The sequence below is a fragment of the Palaemon carinicauda genome, chromosome 15 (genome assembly GCF_036898095.1).
Source record: "Palaemon carinicauda isolate YSFRI2023 chromosome 15, ASM3689809v2, whole genome shotgun sequence".
NCBI lineage: Eukaryota > Metazoa > Arthropoda > Malacostraca > Decapoda > Palaemonidae > Palaemon > Palaemon carinicauda.
This window is the reverse complement of record NC_090739.1, coordinates 7589447-7607856: the sequence shown is the minus strand read 5'-3', so window position 1 is coordinate 7607856 and position 18410 is coordinate 7589447. Positions and strand designations below refer to the sequence as shown.

At 40.2% G+C, this 18410-nt stretch overlaps 1 protein-coding gene across 1 annotated transcript in view; it reads left to right on the top strand.

Annotated features, from left to right (window-relative positions):
• The first annotated feature begins 2264 nt into the window (after positions 1-2264).
• Positions 2265-18410, top strand: part of LOC137654466 (serine/threonine/tyrosine-interacting protein B-like) — a 32361-nt gene continuing 16215 nt past the window's right edge. The window contains exons 1-2 of the mRNA XM_068388123.1: positions 2265-2552; positions 8803-8915. Coding sequence (XP_068244224.1) covers positions 8820-8915 — 96 coding nt within the window. The 5' untranslated portion in view covers positions 2265-2552; positions 8803-8819. The remainder of the gene's footprint in view (positions 2553-8802; positions 8916-18410) is intronic.

Below are 18410 nucleotides of genomic sequence, written 5' to 3'. Positions count from 1 at the left end.
ATTAATTACTTTTGAAACATTGGCATTTTTTTTGTGCTTGTTTCTTGTAATTGAATTAAATTACTTTTCAGGATAAAATTGCGAAATTAATTAAAGTAATCTCCCTCGGGGTAGCTTCTTCCAACGTGTCAAAGTCCAGAATCTTAATCTATGTGACCTTAATTCCATTTAAATTCTCTAAAAAGATAAATGATAAAAGTAAACATTATACGCATGCAGCCAGTAGTAGAATCCAAAGCGCTCCGTGAAGTTTGTGGTTCCTCTAACAAGCAGCAGAATCTGAAGCTCTAAGCTCCACGTGGTGCATGAAAGAAGCTACCACGCGAAATCTCTTTGTATCAGGCTGAGGACAATCTGAAGTATGAACCAAGTCCTTGATGAATAGACAAACATTTTAAGAACAATAACGTGAAAATAGATCTGACAAAAACTGTAAAAACTTAAATAACAAGAGAAATAAGATAGAAAAGTGTGCTCCAGTGTTCCCTCAAGCAGGAGAGCTCTAATTCAAGATAGTAGAAGACCGTAATGCAGAGGATGTGGCACTACCCAAGAGTCCAAGACTAGAGAACCACGATTTGATTTTGGGGTGTTCTTCTAGACGGACTGCTTCCCATAAGTAAAGTCTCTTCTACCCATAGCAAGAGCAAAGGAAAAGGAACCGTAACCAGAGAGTGATCCAATGGTTAATGATTTAGAAATGTTTCGAAGTCTTCTTGCTGACATCGTTGTGAGGACAAGACGAGCAGAGACTGACAATTTAATGAACATTCATTTAAATTTTCTGTAACTACAAGATATCCAGGGATTAATTCTAAAGAATATTACCATTATCAGAATTCTAATCTTAAACTCTGATTCACAGTCTTCAATTATTTATGATTGATATAATTTGGATCATTAATATTCATATCCATAATTAGTATTTATGACTACTCTCATCAACTACACACCTAAAGCCTTGCAATATCTCGAATATCTCCTATTGTTAAAACCTTGTTATTCTTTGTCTTAAAGATGCGATACAATTGACGAAATTCGAAGTAAAACATTTCGTTTCATTATCCCCAGCACAATTTTCATAGAATCTGTCATAATATTTGAACGTAAATATGACCATATCTCAGATCATTTAAGCCAGTTAGCACATATCAACATTATCATAACAAATAAAACATTTCAGGTAGTCTACGTCCAGAAGATTTCGGCAGTCAACCAAATTGAAAGATTGAATATCACAGTAGGTTTATATATATATATATATATATATATATATATATATATATATATATATATATATATATATATATATACATATATATATATATATATATATATATATATATATATATATATATATATATATATATATATATATATATATATATATATATATATATATAAACACGCTACATAAGTGAACCCCATGTATCACATAGTATTATGCAATCATACATACGAAATCCAAAAGAAGAAGAACTGAAGTATTATAGTCACGTAGTCAGAAGATAATTTTTTTGAGTCTTTCGTTGCTTCAAGTTTTAACTTAACATGTTACTTTTGATGCAATATCATCTCAAATAATAGCCTTTGCTTGTTATTCATTGCACATATGGCATGGTTGAAATTTAGTTATGACAATTGAGGAGAGGAATTGATAATTTTCCATTGACACATTGTGGTTAACATAAATACAGTTACAGAGAGAGAGAGAGAGAGAGAGAGAGAGAGAGAGAGAGAGAGAGAGAGAGAGAGAGAGAGAGAGAGAGAGAGAAAAAAAAAAAATTGTATTAATAATTAAGTTGATGCATATGAGAGAGAGAGAGAGAGAGATTAAATCGCTAACTATAGCAAACTCAGCATTTAACAACGAAACACCACCGACAGGCAGGATTGCCAGGTTCTCCATTTTCAAGCTAAAAACTTCAAATTTGGCCTTTTTTTAAATTGGTTGGTCATAAAAGCTATACTTTTGGCCTTTTATTTTACTAATGGGTTGGCCTTTTAAAGCAAAAGTTGATTAGAAGTTGGCCTTTTCTCACTAAGAAAACCTGGCAACCCTGCCGACAGGAGCAAAACAGACCTAAATATCTGTAAAACTTTTAAGTCTTGTAAATTATATTTATTCACATGAATCAATATATTTTTCGGAAGATTAGAGATAGATAAAATATAATTACAAGTTAAATAGAATATTATTACTATTTTATTAAGAATGATTAATTATAAACACCATTATTCTGAATACAATAGCGTTACTGGAACCAACCAGGTTAAGGGAAAAGTATTAATGTTTAAGCAGCCTGTTCTTGTTTCCCGTGACATTAATTGTCAGTGCTTTACAACAAACGATACATGCTCAGGTCACAGCTACTTGAACCTGCAACGACGCAAGATTACCGTTGCATCGTTGCGTTATATGCATTGCATATTGCGATGATGTAGGGTCCGGGCCAAGCTAACACCAAGTGAGGGGGCACATCCAGAAGTAGAAAAAAAAAGAAAAAAAAAATAGAGGTTAATCTGGACTTGTTGTACAACGTGACTGACAGGTGTGTATAGTTTAATAACCGTGTATTAATACATTTATAGCGTACAATATATCGGGTGGTTAATATGACAATCAGTTTTTGACGTTGTTACTGTTTTTAGAATGATATATTGTTAATTTGTTCTCATTTATTTATTTCCTTTCCTCACTGGGCTATTTTTCCCTACTGGAGTCCTTGCTTTTCCAACTAGGGTTGTAGTTTGGCTAGTAATGATAATAATAGTAATAGTAATTATAATAATATATGTTTTGACGTTACTGTTTTTAGAATGACTTACTTACTTGGTATACTTGGTCGAATTTAGAGGGTCTTCCTCACAGCTGTGGTGGTCCACCGCTGTCGCCAGTCCGTGAGTCCTTCTTCATGAGGGTGATCTGGTCTGGCACAGAGTTTGTGGCTGCCCTGCAGCACGCTGTGTAGCCTGGCACAGGAGGCTCATCTGGCAGCGTCTGCAGGAAGGTGTCAAGTGCTTTCTTGAATTGGCGACCGAGCAGCCTGTGGTGTGTCTGACATTTCTCGGCAGTGTATTGAACAGTCTGGGGCCGTTGTGGGTGAGGCTGGAGGCAAGGAGGGTTTTTATCCTCTCTGGTGTCCTGGAGGAGAGGCTTTGTCTTACACATGAGCGCCCAGAACGCTCACTTTCACGTGCCCTCAGTAAGTCAGGGGTAGGGTCAAGCACCTGCCTCTCCAAGATTTTCCAGGTGTATATTATTCTATATCTCTCTCTTCTTCTCTGTTGAGAGTAGAGTCCCAGCTTTTGCAGGCTCTGCCAATAGTTGAGCTCCCTCATTCCTTTAATTGATCTTGTGAAACTCCTCTGGACTGACTCTAGCTCGTGTATGTCCCCCTGTTTATGGGGAGACCACAGCTGGCTGCAGTAGTCAAGGATTGGCTGTATGAGGGTCTTCCACAGTGTCAGCATGACCTCCTGCTCCCTTGAATGGAAGGTACGCAGAACCCAGCCAACCATGCGCCTGGCCCTAGTGGCGGTGTCCTTGATGTGCTGCTGGAAGGTGGCATCATTGTCCATGAGGATGCCAAGGCACTTGACTGCATTGCTTGGTGGGATTGGCTGCTGTGTTTTTGTCAGTAACTCGGTGGAGTGGATGAGTTCAGTATTGGGCCCCAGTCTCATTATTTTAAATTTATCCTCATTGAATTGCATGTTGTTTGTGTCAGCCCAGTTAATTTGTTCTCATCATTTATTTATTTCCTTATTTCCTTTCCTCACTGGGCTATTTTTCCCTATTGGAGCCCTTGGGCTTATAGCATCTTGCTTTTCCAACTTAGTAAGTAATAATAATAATATCTCTTGCTTGTGAGGACAGCTCGTATTGTATTGCCTGATAACGTTCCTATCACCGTAGGATATATGATTGTATATCTCTCTAAGTATTTATCAGCCCTAAAAATAAATGAAATTTTCGAAGAAGATTTTAGGGGATGTACGTATGATAGCGGCTGACTAAGAATACAGCAGTGTAAGGGGGGTTGCAGGGGGCGATAGCCCCATCCCCCCCCACGTTAGGTATGTAGGTAAGTACATGGTATATAGGTTAGGTTAGGTTGGGGAAGTTTAGTTTAGTTGATCTTTGTTTTATGCCTCCTGGAGGAAGTGGCCGCTGTTATACAAAGGCCCCAATTTGAGTTTTATAGGAAAAACGTTTTTATTTATTAGAAAATGTTGTCCTGACTGGAACAATAGTAAACTGTGTTCTGGCTTAGGCTAGGTACAGTCTACTGTAGGGTTGGTTTCTGTGTAATCTGCAGTAAGTCTTTGGTACAGACTGTAAGGAGGGTCTTGTCTATCTTGAAAATATATATAAGAGATAAAGATAATGAGTCTAAATTTCCTCTGTCCTAATTTTCCCACTGGGCAGGATTTAAGAAGATGACTTGTAACCTTACTAACTTGCTGCTTTTTATGTTGGGTACACTGGACGACCACCACTTGAGGATTGTGTTCTTCAAGCTTAATGTGGTGGTTCCCAAACGTCTTTGATTCAAGAGAAAGATTTTACGTTTGATATCAGTTTCACAAAATTTTTCTGCATTTCTTAAAATATTTATTCATTGTTACTATCATGGTGCTTTAGTCAACATGAAAGGAATGGCAATACAATATATGGCCATTACAATAATTTTAGCCATTATTTGAACCATTTTCATGGTTAATGTGAAAGCATGGATACTACCGCGAGAGAGTTGTGGGGTCCTTTGACTGGCCAGACAGTATTACATTGGATCCTTCTCTCTGGTAACTGTTCATTTTCCCTTTGCCTACACACACACACACACACTGAATAGTACACTTCTTTACATATTCACCTCTGTCTTCATACACCTGACAACACTGAGATTACAAAATAATTCTTCTTCACCCAACGGGTTACCTACTGCACTGTAATTATTCAGTGGCCACTTTCCTCGTGGTAAGGGTAGAAGAGCCTCCTTAGCTATGGTAAGCAGCTCTTTTAGGAGAAGACACTCCAAAATCAAACCATTGTTCTCTAGTCTTGGGTAGTGCCATAGCCTCTGTACCATGGTCTTCCACTTTCTTGGGTTAGAGTTTTCTTGCTTGAGGGTACACTTGATCACACTATTCTATCTAATTTCTCTTCCTCTTGTTTGGTTAAAGTTTTTATAGTTTATATAGGAAATATTTTTTTTAATGTTACTGATCTTAAAATATTTTATTTTTCCTTGTTTCCTTTCCTCACCGGGCTATTTTCCCTGTTAGGGCCCCGGGGCTTATAGCATCCTGCTTTTCCAATTATGGATGTAGCTTAGCAAGTAATAATAATAATAACTGGAACAAGCTGCAATGAACCAAACATTGAGACATGTGGTCAATGCTTGGAGCAAATAACGCTTTGATTTTAGGTCCAATTGCTGATAATGCTACTTGCATATCTGCTGTTAAAGATCTGTCTATTTCTCTGCCAGGATTTTGTTACTATATTGACGTTATGTAGCCACGTCAGGGAATTTTTCCGTCAGACATGACATACAGCAAAAGGCAGCTGTAACCATATAAAACGTAAGTTGCAGTAACCATTCATGATGTCAGAATGTTACAGCTGCTCTAACAGTACAAAAGACAGTAAGTTTATGATACTGTAATTTCTAGGTAAATACATGAACCATAGATTTGTTTCTATGCTGATACAAACCTTCGTCATTTATTGGATTTGTTCTGGCGCAGGTTGGTACGACCAGATTAAAGAGTTATCATGAGTCTCCAAGTCTGGTATGTTTGCCTCGTGGGTCCACCATGCACTTCAGTGTGTTGATGCTAGCGATTGTGTGCTCACTTTGCTCTTTGTTGCGACGTAGATTGGTCGTCTGTTACTGACCTTCTGTTATTCCAGAGCCTTTAGCGGCCAGTTCCTCCCATGTGCATACTACAAAAACTGTGTCCGTTTTTCTGCAAAACCTCTACACAAGAAGCCTCCGAACCTAACCTTCAAGCTGTGTCCTTAATTAACGAGGTCGCTATCGCCCCACTGCCATCCCCCTTACACTGCTGTATTCTTAGCAGACCGTCATCATACGTACAGGTGGCCACTACCATACATACACCCTGTTATGCCTTTTCTTATACTAAGAGTGTTAATAAGTGTTAATAAGGACCTTCCCAAGCCTTGAAGGTTGCCCTTGTTGCAATTTCATGAGTCGAGTCGTCATAGACCCTCATCCCTCATGTCCCACTTGTAGAGGACATAGATGTGTTTTGAATTTGTCTTGTGATTTTTACCAGGAGTGGTCAACCTCCTAATGAGAGAATTTTAACAACTGTTGGAAAAAGAAGACCAAGCAAAATCGTTCTGCTTCAACATTTTCTACCTGGAAGGAGGGCAAGAAGCTAAAGTTTTCTTTTTCCAATCCTGAAATTCCCTTGTCAAATCCTTCATTATTTGAGTCCCCATAAGCCCCGGTAACAAAGGCTGGTGACAAAGTTTTTATGAACGAATTTATTGATGTACAATCCTGCCCTCCTTAGTGAGGCCCAGAATACTTCCAGTAGATCATGATCCTTTAGCATTTGCCTTTATCCCGATGGAGGATAATGTATCAATGGAAGTGCCTTTCTTATCACCAGAATCCTACTCATTCGCCGCCACCTCCAAGTGTGTTAAAGCTTATATGAGTGACTTTTTATTGCAGATGTGGGAGACCAGAAGTTTTCCAGGGTTGTGGTGGCCTATGTGGTAACGTCCGTGACTGGTGAATGCCAGTCTGGAGTTCGAGTCCCGCTCAAACTCGTTAGTTTCTTTGGTCACTGCAACCTCACCGTCCTTGTGATCTAAGGATGGGGGTTTTGGGAGAGTCTCTAGATCTATCTGCTGAGTCATCAGCAGTCATTGCTTGGCCCTCCTTGGTCCTAGCTTGGGTGGAGAGGGTCCTTGGGCGTTGATATATATGGTCAGTCTCTAGGGCATTGTCCTGCTTGATAGGGTAATGTCACTGTCTCTGGCCTCTGCCATTCAGAGCTAGTTCTGTTCAGTACTAGCTCATCAGCGTATCAGCACATCAACAAACAATCCCTGCGTCCACAAGAACGCGCCATGTGCCCTACTGCTCACTCGTCATCTGAATGTGTGCCACCACTATTACACGTCCTCCTTCTGGCACGCCTCAGGAACGCGCCACCATCATTACGTGTCCTCTTACTGGTACACCTCATGAATATGCCACAAGCTATACACGTCCTCATGCAGAATGTGCTGTTGTTATTATGTGTGTTCTGGCCTTTGTCCACTTATTCCAGGAACTCTCCTGCTTTCAGGAATTTGTCCTATCCACCAGTAGCCTCTTTGGAGTGCCCTATCCACCAGTAGCCTCTTAGGAGAATGGCAAGCGTTTATCAGTGACTTATCGGTCAAAACCTTTAGATCATAGTACAGAATCTGCGGTATTAGAGGTAATACCTTTACTTCATCCTAGCTATATGAAATGGAGTGCAGTTTTCGAAGATTATTCCTTCCACTTTCCAGCATGGTGCTTTACCAGGACATAAGCGTCCGAGACCTAGTTCTCCTTCAGAAGTTGTGTTATTTCAAAAACATAGACCGGATTCCAGAGTTGAAGGCTCAGAAAGCTTTGATTCTTCTAAAATAGATAACAGATCACACAAATTTAGTTTGCCCCTGCTATCTTTGCCTTGAAAGAAGCAATTTAAGAGGTAGCCTTGTCATCCTTATTCCAGACTGTATTAGTGATTAGAGGAGATTCTCTTTCTTTGCTCATTTATTGTCATGACTCAAAAATTATAATCCTGTAGAAGATGAACACCATCCAGTCTATTCAGAGACTATCCTTCCACCTAAGGAGCGAGTCTCTTGCATAAGATACGAGGTCTGTATTGTCGTAGAAACAGATGAGAAATTGTTTTGTGATTTATATTTTTATTAGATACCAAATCAGTCTTTAATTGCAATCCCAATCCAAGCATCCTCATTAGGGCCTAGTCCTTTATATTGAAGGAAAGTGTTGGAGGCACCAGACTCCACACTGGCCTCACCAGTTATTTACTTTGGATAGTGCCATAGCCTCTGTACCATGGCCTTCCACTGTTTTGGATTAGAGTTTTCTTGCTTGATGGTACACTGTCACACCATTCTATCTTATTTTTCTCGTTCCTGTTTTTTTTTAAGTTTTTATAGTTTGTATATAAAGGATCTAATTTAATGTTGTTCTTTTATTGTTTATTACTTCTCGTTTAGTTTTTTATTTCCTTGTTTCCCTTCCTCACTGGGCTATTTTTCCCTGTTGGAGCCCTTGAGCTTATAGCATCTTTCTTTTCCAATTAGGGTTATAGCTTAGCTTGTAATGATAATAATAATGATAATAATAATAATAATAATAATAATGATGATGATGATGATGATGATGATGATGATGATGATAATACTAAGCTCAAGCTTGGATTAATATCTTTTAAAACATTCTGGTTTACATATCTAGAAAAAATACAAATTACTCAGAATATTTGTCATATTTATTATCTTTCTTGTAGCCATTCATCATTTATTTTATGAATTACTGAAAATATTGTGCTTCATTTGTATGTAACTTTTCAGTTTAGTCAAGCATAAAATGTTCAAGTACAGTACTTTGTGAAATGAGATCTGAGGTATGAGTTGAGGATTTTTGCCATAATTTAGTTAAATAATATACAAGTATTTATGTGCTAGAAAAAATATAGCAATTAATATATTTTTTTTAATTCTTTTATTTTGTTTTTCAGTCAAAGTGGGCTAGAACATGGAAACAGATTGGCTCTATCATATGAGACGAGAAATGCAAGAAGTTCTCCCTGGACTCTTTCTTGGACCATTCAATGCTGCCACAAAATCCAAGGTAGGTTTGTTATGACGTGAATCCAACCCATTGTCATTTAATAGAAGCATGACATCAGCAAAGCTGTAATGACTGTGAAAAGTTTAAATAGGTTGTTAAACTAGTGGCGGGTAAGCCCTGCCCACGTGTCAGTCAGCTAGATGCCCAATTTTGACTTTGGGCATAAGCAGTACATACGCACCCTTGCTGCTTGTCAAATTTTAGCCGTTTCAAATTCTTTTCTGTCTCTTTCCAGAATTATTATTATTATTATTATTATTTGCTAAGCTGCAACCCGAGTTGGAAAAGTAGGATGCTATAAGCCCAGGGGCTCCAACAGGGAAAACAGCCCAGTAAGGAAAGGAAACAAGGAAAAAAAATTAATTGTTTTAAGAACAGCAACAATATTAAAATAAATATTTCTTATATAAACTATAAAAACTTTAACAAAACAAGAGGAGGAGAAACAAGAGAGAACAGTGTGCCCGAGTGTACCCTCAAGCAAGAGAACTCTAACCCAAGGCAGTGAAAGACCATGGTACAGAGGTTATGGCACTACCCAAGACTTGAGAACAATGGTTTGATTTCAGAGTGTCCTTCTCCTAGAAGAGCTGCTTACCATAGCTAAAGAGTCCCTTCTACCCTTACCAAGAGGAAAGGGATAAGTTTGAGGACATCATGTTGTGTTTGGATAAACCTGGATAAGTGATATGAAAAGTTCAAGGATGTGGAGTTTTTCCCTATAAAGATGCAAAGGTGTGATAGGTTTATGTGTAAACCTGTAAATCTCATCATACTTGTGCCTTTATTGGGAGGCATGACTGTCTGCATGCAATCATCCCCCGTGCTTTGTCTGGATATATGAGAGTTTGTGTGTGTGTGTGCATGCATGTGAGTGTGTTGATCTTCTCTGGGCATTGTTGGTGCTCCGTCAGAGATGAGGGTTTTTGGATTTCTTAAGTCTGCCTCTGTGCACATGCAGACTGTCAGATATGGTCGGTGTATGCCTTGGTCTCTCTTCCTAAGGATACTTCTGAAGGGAGATAATTAGCTCGTGGTGGGGTGAGAGAAACCAGTGTTCAATCTCCTCACTTTTACAAGCGACGAGGCATTCCTTTATGTAGGCTTGATTGGGAATACAATCTTTGGTCTCCTTGTGATTGGTTCGTGTGTGAACTTTCTCCTTGTGCCTCCTGGGCCACTGGAGATGCTTCTAAGTTCACATTTGAAGATAGAATCATTCAAATCTTGATTCTGATAGATGGAGCATAAATAAAAGTTGTCATGCCTGCCACAAACTTTCATGACCTAAATCTCATTCATAGAAGAATAGCAATGTTTCCAGATTCAGGTTGGCCTTACAAGACTTGCGTAGATCCAAGCATTGCCTGCCTCTAGCTTAGTGAAAAAGCAATTAGTACTGGATTTTCATGAGTAACAGTTTTGCATAAGGAAAGTTGTTTTTAAATATGTAACTTCCTTGGTAGTTACATATATATAGCTTAAATCCCGCGTTTTGACGCGTCACGACAGAAATTCAATTTCGCGGCAATCGCCGCCATGACAGTAGGTGGTCATACATGAGCGCCATCTCTCATAGGTTACCAGAACCACCCCCAACATTCTTCAGAAATTCCCTGTCGTTGATCGAGTCAACACCTAGGAAATTCGCTTTGCTGATATATTACTTCATTCTACAATTTGGTGAAGTACCTTTTGTCTGATTATTGTTAATGGCTTTCGCTGCCTTTCAACTATCGAAGATATTGAATAGGATAGTTTTTTGTTGGTCCAACTTGGACAGTTTAATTTAACTTGATTTTCAAGATGGCTCCTCTGTTGTTAAACTTTATGTGTGGGGCTAGACCGGCTTTCGAGCTGCTCTTGGTTCCTACATAGTAGTTAGCAGGGAGCATGTATGTATTTGTTTTCTTTCTTGTTCGTAAGATTGAGGGATCAAGGAATTTTTTCCCCCTACTGTACTTTATTAACTAACTAACAACTTAAAGATATAATGGAAGGAAAAACATACATTAAAACATTGTGACGTCACAATTATGTGACGTAAACTCTTAGCAGAGCGAGATCTGAATGCCTTAAAGGAATTCAGTCCGTCATCGCGATGTCACAATCCTGTGGCGTAATCTTCATAGTATGACTTGCATTTTATGAATTATTTTCTTTTCTTGCAAGAAATGTTTAAAATATTAACTTACTAAGCATAAGTATATTTATAATGTAGGGAAATATATTATTTTGAAGTATATATTTGTCCTTTTAGTATATTTCCCTTAGTTAATTTTTGATTTATTTAGAGATTCACGAGCGTACAGTCTTTTTATGCTCGTAGTACTACTAAGGGAGATGTCAGATGATAAAATTTGCCATGGAACTTGATGATCGTTTTTGTTTTCACAATAGTTGTATGGTTATTTAATATTTCGATTTTGAGAATACTAATATTAATCATTTAACCTATTGTATTTTCTTTTTGGCCCTTGGCGAAAGAGTATAATCTCTCGCAACGGGCAGGTCTATTATGATCTTGTGAAATAGTTAAAAGTGCTAGTGTTCAATGGCACGCAAAATGACGCAAGGCAGTCAATTTACGATACGTAATACTCTTGACGATCGTTATTGTCTCACAATACTTGTATCGTTATTTTATATTTCGATTTTGAGAATACTAATATTAATCATTTAACCATTGTATTTTCTTTCTCTAGCCCTTGGCAAAAGAGTATAATCTCTTGCAACAGGAAGGTCTATTAAGACCTAATATGAAATTTTTAAAAGTGCTTGTGTTCAATGTCACGTAAAATGACACAGTGCAGTGGAGGGTGCGTTCGTTCGTGTCCGTCATACTCCTAGCCCGGGACCTCTTCCATGCTCCCCAACCCCTGGGAGAAGGAAAGTCGAAAGGCTAAGGGAGATGTCAGACCTTGATCAGCGAACTAACGTCCCCTCGAGCGTTTCTGTTGTCGTATCCCAGTACTGTACGCTCACCTTCGGCATTGGAAAGGCGAGGTAAAAGTGTTATCCTCGCCGTAGGTTGATGCGAAACTGGCGTTTTACGTTTTCCCGTCCCACTAGACAAGAGATTGGCTCGTCATGGGACTGAGCGCCGAGATCGCTCCCTCACAGCGATCTGGACGCGTTTTCGGGAGGCGACATAGTTCTTGTCGCTCCCTCACAGCACGCATGCAGCATGCGGGACGCATGCAGCATGCGGGACGCATGCTGGGGTCGCGGCAACCTGGACGCAGGCAGTCAGAATTTGTCCACACAGCATGATAGACAAACAATTGTCTCTAGAAGATTTATATCAGAAAAGTGTAAAGAAGGACCTTTTCACCGGCCGTCACAGGTCTCTCCCCAGAAATAGATTTTTCCTTCGTCAAAATCCCATTTTTACTAATAGCCAAGCTACAACCCTAGTTGGAAAAGTGAGATGCTAAAAGCCCAAGGGCCCCAATAGGGAAAAATAGCTCTGTGAGGAAAGGAAATAAATAAATGATGAGAATAAATTATCAATAAATTATTCTAAAAACAGTAACAACGTCAAAACAGATATGTCCTATATAAACTATTAACAACGTCAAAAACAGATATGTCATGTATAAACTATAAAAAGACTCATGTCAGCCTGATCAACATAAAAACATTTGCTCAAACTTGGAACTTTTGAAGTTCTACTGATTCAACTACCTGCTTAGGAAGATCATTCCACAACTTGGTAACAGCTGGAATAAAACTTCTAGAATACTGTGTAGTATTGAGCCTCATGATGGAGAAGGCCTGGCTATTAGAACGCTTCTTCGAGTCACGTGGTAAACATGCAGCGTGCGGGACGCATGCAGCACGCGGGAACCTCACGGCAACATGGACGCATGCAGCAGTCTGAACGTATGCTGGACGCATGCAGTCAGGTTTTGTCCCCACAACATGATAGACAAACAATTGCCTCTTCTTCACGACTTGCTGGACGCGATACTAACGCTTCCTCGCGTCTCGCTGTAGACTTACAGCATGCGGGACGCATGTTGCACGCTGAAATCTCATGGCAACATGGACGCATGCAGCAGTCTGGACGATTGCAGTAATCTGGATGCATGCAGTCAGGACTTGTCCTCGCAGCAGGATAGACACTCTGAACGCGCGGCTAACTCTCCCTCGTGTCACGCTGTTGACAGACAACATGCTGAACGCACGCTGGATGCACGCGAGCAGGACTTAATCTCGTAGCATGGGGGTCACGATGTTGATGCTTCCGTACAACATGATGAACTTATGCTTGAAGCCCTGGAACCTGTCTCTCCCTCGAGACTTACAGAACGTAAACGTGATGCTTCTTCACAAATGGATGATATCCTTCATGATGTTCCATCAGGTCAAGATGAGTTCTTTATGGAAGACAATAACCGACAGGATGACGCGGTTTTGTCTCCTACCCATTCGACTCGGGTGATCGATGTTCTTTTAGCCAAAGTTTTAGAGGACGAATCTCAGGATTTGCTGCAGGCAGCTGACCTTAAAAAAAAAGCTTCTGACAGTTTTAACATCTCTGTATCCAGAAGACTTTACTCAACCTATGCCTCAGAGCTCGCCCTCTCAGATTTTGAAGGACAGACCCCGAAAAACATCCTCCTTCAAGAAGATGGTCCTGGCTAGATCGGTTAAGAGAGCTTTCTCAACTCTCAACCAATGGACTTCCAAGAGGAAGGATCTAAGGAAGGCCTCCTTTTCCTTTCCTCCCTCTCGACTGGCCTCCAGATCTAGTGTGTGATATTCGACTGGGGAAGTTCTCGGTTTGGGAGTTCCTGCCCCCTCCCAGGGAGACTTCTCCAGACTAGTTGACTCCTCACGCAGGTCAGCCATGAGCAAGTCGAAGATTATGTGGTCCAGTTCTGAAATGGACCATCTGCTGAAGGGAATTTTTAAGACAATACTGTAGAAGTCTTCAGCCTTATGGACTGGACTCTCGGAGCTCTCGCAGAAGCCACAGACCCTAAGAACGAGGCTCAGATGCATCTGATTGCCTGTCTGGATAAGGCCGTGAGGGATGGCTCCATCGAACTTTCCGCCCTTTTCACGGCAGGAGTTCTTAAAAAGAGGGCTATGTTTTGTTCCTTCTTATCTTCAGGTTTGTCCCTTGCTCAGAGATCTGAACTTTTATTTGCTGCGTTGGGTAATCATCTTTTCCCTCCGGACTTAGGGAAAGATTTGTCGGCAGCTCTGGCACAACAGGCTACGCAAGATCTTATCTCTAGGACTGCTAAGAAAGTCCTCTCAGCTAGCTTTTTAGCAAAGAAACAAAAGGAGGCTCCTCCCACTTGTCAGCCCTTTCGTGAGAGAGCCCCTTCAAGGGGAACTCAGAGGATTGCGGCTGGAGGTCAAGCTCGCAGATTCCCAAGATAGCAAACCGAATCAAGAAAGTGAGACGTGCAATCTCCAGACTCTAGTGGGAGCCAGGCTTTCCCACTTTTGGCGAGAGTGGAGTCAAGGAGGGATACAAGATCCCCTTCCTGAGAATGCCTTCCATGTCGTCGATACCCTTAGAGTTGACAACAAACAGGCCCAGAGAACAAGGCAGCAGCTCTTCAAGAGCAAGTGAACCTTATGCTGTCGAAATCAGTCATAGAAGTGGTAGAGGACACCTCCTCGGAGGGGTTTTTCAACAGACTTTTCCTAGTTCCGAAAAGCTCGTGGGGATGGAGACCTGTTCTGGACATCAGTCCATTGAACAAGTTCGTCAGCAAAGTAAAATTTACCATGGAAACTTCAGCGTCAGTTCTTGCAGGCAACAGACAAGGAGACTGAATGGTGTCTTTGGACCTGCAGGACGCGTATTTCCATATCCCGATACACCCGGACCACAGAAAATTTCTAAGGTTCGTGTTCCTCAAGACCTTTTATCAGTTCAAAGCACTCTGTTTTGGACTGAGCACGGCTTCCTACGTTTTTTACCCAGTTGATGTCCAACGTGGCTCGCTTGCTTCACCTAAAGGGAGTAAGGATTTTCTTTGTACCTGGACGACTGGCTACTCAGAGCAGAATCACAAGTAAAAGTGTCTGGAGGCTCTTCAAATGATAATGTCCTTAACGCAACAGTTAGGCCTGATGGTAAACCTGGCCAAATTTTAACCAACACCCTTACAGAATATCATTTATCTGGGGCGAGAATCGGTTCAGATTGCGCACAAGACGCTCCGGAAATGTCGCAAGGACTTTCCCCTGGTGGTCACCCGACTACGGTTGACGATTCCTCGCAGCAATCAGCACACGGTTCAGTTCGCGCTTCAAGTGTCTGATCTGTCTGAACTAAAGAGGTCGATTTCGTCCTTGTTTGACCCATACGATTCTCGAACAGGGGTCTGTGGGTAGAGTCTCAGAGGAAATGGCACATAAATATCAAAGAGTTAGTGGCCATTCACTAAACCCTGATTACTCACTTCATAGAAGGGGAGAAAAACATCAGGGCGGATCTGCTCAGCAGAAGGCAAGTTCTTACTACAGAGTGGACCCTACATCACGAGGTGTGCACCAGCCTTTGGATGTTGTGGGGTCAACCCTCGATAGACCTCTTTGCCACACAAATGACAAAGAGGTTGCCGTTATTTGGCTCTCCAGTCCCAGACCAGGAAGCAGTCGCAGTGGATGCTTTTCTTCTGAACTGGGAAGGTCTAAACGTGTACGCTTTTCCTCCATTCAAGATCCTGGACAGAGTCCTGAAAAAATTCAGGGAATCGCCCAACGTCCGCATGACCATGATAGCTCCATTTTGGCCCATGAGACATTGGGTTGCAGAGATGATGTAGTGGCTGGTAGATTCCCCCAGAACATTACCACTACAGTATTAGGGTTTACTAATCCAAGTGGGATATATTTAGAGTATGGTGCAGGAATAATAGACTTTCCTCTACCAGTACCTCTATAGCCAATATAGCAGATTTTCTGTTGTACAGTGAACCCTCGTTTATCGCGGTAGATAGGTTCCAGACCCGGCCGCGAAAGGTGAAAATCCGCGAAGTAGTAACACCATATTTACCTATTTATATAACATATATATTCAGACTTTTAAAACCTTCCCTTGTACGTAGTACTGTTAACAAACTACCCTTTAATGTACAGAACACTTAATGCATGTACTACAGTACCCTAAACTAAAACAGGCACAAATATTAAAGGCGATTTTATATCATGCGTTTCCTAAACACGCCAAATAGCACGATAAAAAATGGCAACCAATGTTTTGTTTGTTTATCTCTGATCATAATGAAGAAACAAACGCATTTACACATCTGTGTATAGGTTAGCTTTTGCATTCATTATATTGATTATTCAGTACAGTATGTTGATTTGGTTATTACTAATGTTTTACTTAATTTTTCTTAGGACTTCCAAATGAAATTTTTTTCTTTATGACGCCGCCTTAAACGACGGCGTCATAAAGTACGCTCAGTAAACAAACTAAGGAATTTAACGCGCATGATGAAAGTGATAAATAATGATATTACAGTAAAAGCTTTTATAAAATATGTTATTACAAATATTATTTACCGTATCTATATAAAATCATACATACGTAGCAAAGCAGGAAAACAATCTACGAGAGAGAGAGAGAGAGAGAGAGAGAGAGAGAGAGAGAGAGAGAGAGAGAGAGAGAGAGAGAGAGAGAGAGTTGTTTTACATACGTAAATGTAAATTTAAAAAAAAAAAAAAAAATAGCCCCATTTCATATAAAATAGATTACAAATATTTTACTTTATCATATTACAGTAGTCTGTATAATACTGTAAAGTTCAGTACAGTATGTTGTTGTTATAGTCGTGGCGATGAAATTCTCACGAAACAAAAACACGCCATTTGATTACAACAGCTGATTCATTCTCTCTCTCTCTCTCTCTCTCTCTCTCTCTCTCTCTCTCTCTCTCTCTCTCTCTCTCTCTCTCTCTCTCTCTCTCTCTTCGTGTTATACAATACTTACATTTAGATGAAGAAACTAAAATTAGTTTTCTTAGTGTCAATTAAATACGAAACGAAAAAATTAGGCCGAGTCTACATCCATTTCAATCATAGCTAAAAATACGGCATCCGATTTCATCAGCAAACCACTATTTTTTGGGAAATATCATTTTATTCTAGAAAATTGCCACTCTTTAAATAGTTAATTGCACATTAAGAAAGCGTGTACTTTTGTTTTTAAATTTCGGGTGTGTTTTAAAAATCGAGTATTGTTGACTTCTTTTTGTTTTACTTTTGGCTGTGATTAGATCAGCTGTCATCTAGCTGCCGCTCTTGAGTGTGTACGAATACACTAACAGAGTATCGTTTATACCATTTCTTAACTTATTCAAACCGTCTACAGTATACAGTTGATATTACATAAGCACCAATGTGTTATAACCTATCAAATTTTTTTTATTACATTTAAACCCCCCTCTCTCTCTCTCTCTACCTCTCTCTCTCTCTCTACCTCTCTCTCTCTCTCTACCTCTCTCTCTCTCTATGGGCTACTTTTCACTACCTCCCATTCCTTACCTCTCTCTACCTCTCTCTCTACCTCTCTCTCTCTCTGTGGGCTACTTTTCACTACCTCCCATTCCTTACCTCTCTCTATCTCTCTAACAAATGATATCTTTGTTGCTCCTCAAAGTTTCATTTATATTGAAAATCGATCATGATTCAATTTTCCTTACTTTCTCCAATCTCGCACCATCGGTCACATCGCGGTATTTTCGATATTTCCGGAAAATCCGCGATATATGTATATACATGGGTTATGAAAAAAATCCGCGAAGTGGTGAATCCGCGATGGTCGAACCGCGAAGTAGCGAGGGTTCACTGTATCTGCGTACAAAAGAGAAGCTGGCTGTGCCTACCATCAAGGGTTACCGCAGCATGCTAGCCTCCGTCTTTCGTCACCGACACATTGACGTGTCAGGTAACAAGGGTCTTTCAGATCTCATTAGACCTGTTGAGACGACTAAGAGGAAAGACAATCCAACTCACTCTTGAAACCTGGATGTAGTCCTGGCCTTTTTAACCTCAAGTAGGTTTGAACCCTTGGACAAGGCGTCTTGGAAGGATCTTACCAAGAAGACTTTTCCTAATTACATTGGCTACAGTCAAAAGAATAGGAGAGTTAAAAGCCATCAGCAAGAAGGTGGGTTTTAATGGAGACAATGCAATTTGCTCCCTTCAGCTAGGCTTTCTCACCAAAGACGAGAATCCTTATCGACCTTGGCCAAGATTTGTTACCATCCAGAGCTATCTCACTTGCATTGGACGGGAAAAGGAGAGGGGGCTTTGTCCTGTGAGAACTCTAAAAATTTTTATCTGCACACGTCCAAACACCTGAGAGGACAAACAGACAGCCTCTGATGCTCAGTTGAAAAGCCTTCTTTGCCTTTATCAAAGAATACCCTGCCTTTTTTCATTAAGGATTTGATAGGGAAACTCACCAGAATTGTGAAGCAAGAAGTTTTCCCTATCCTTAAGGTAAAACCACATGAA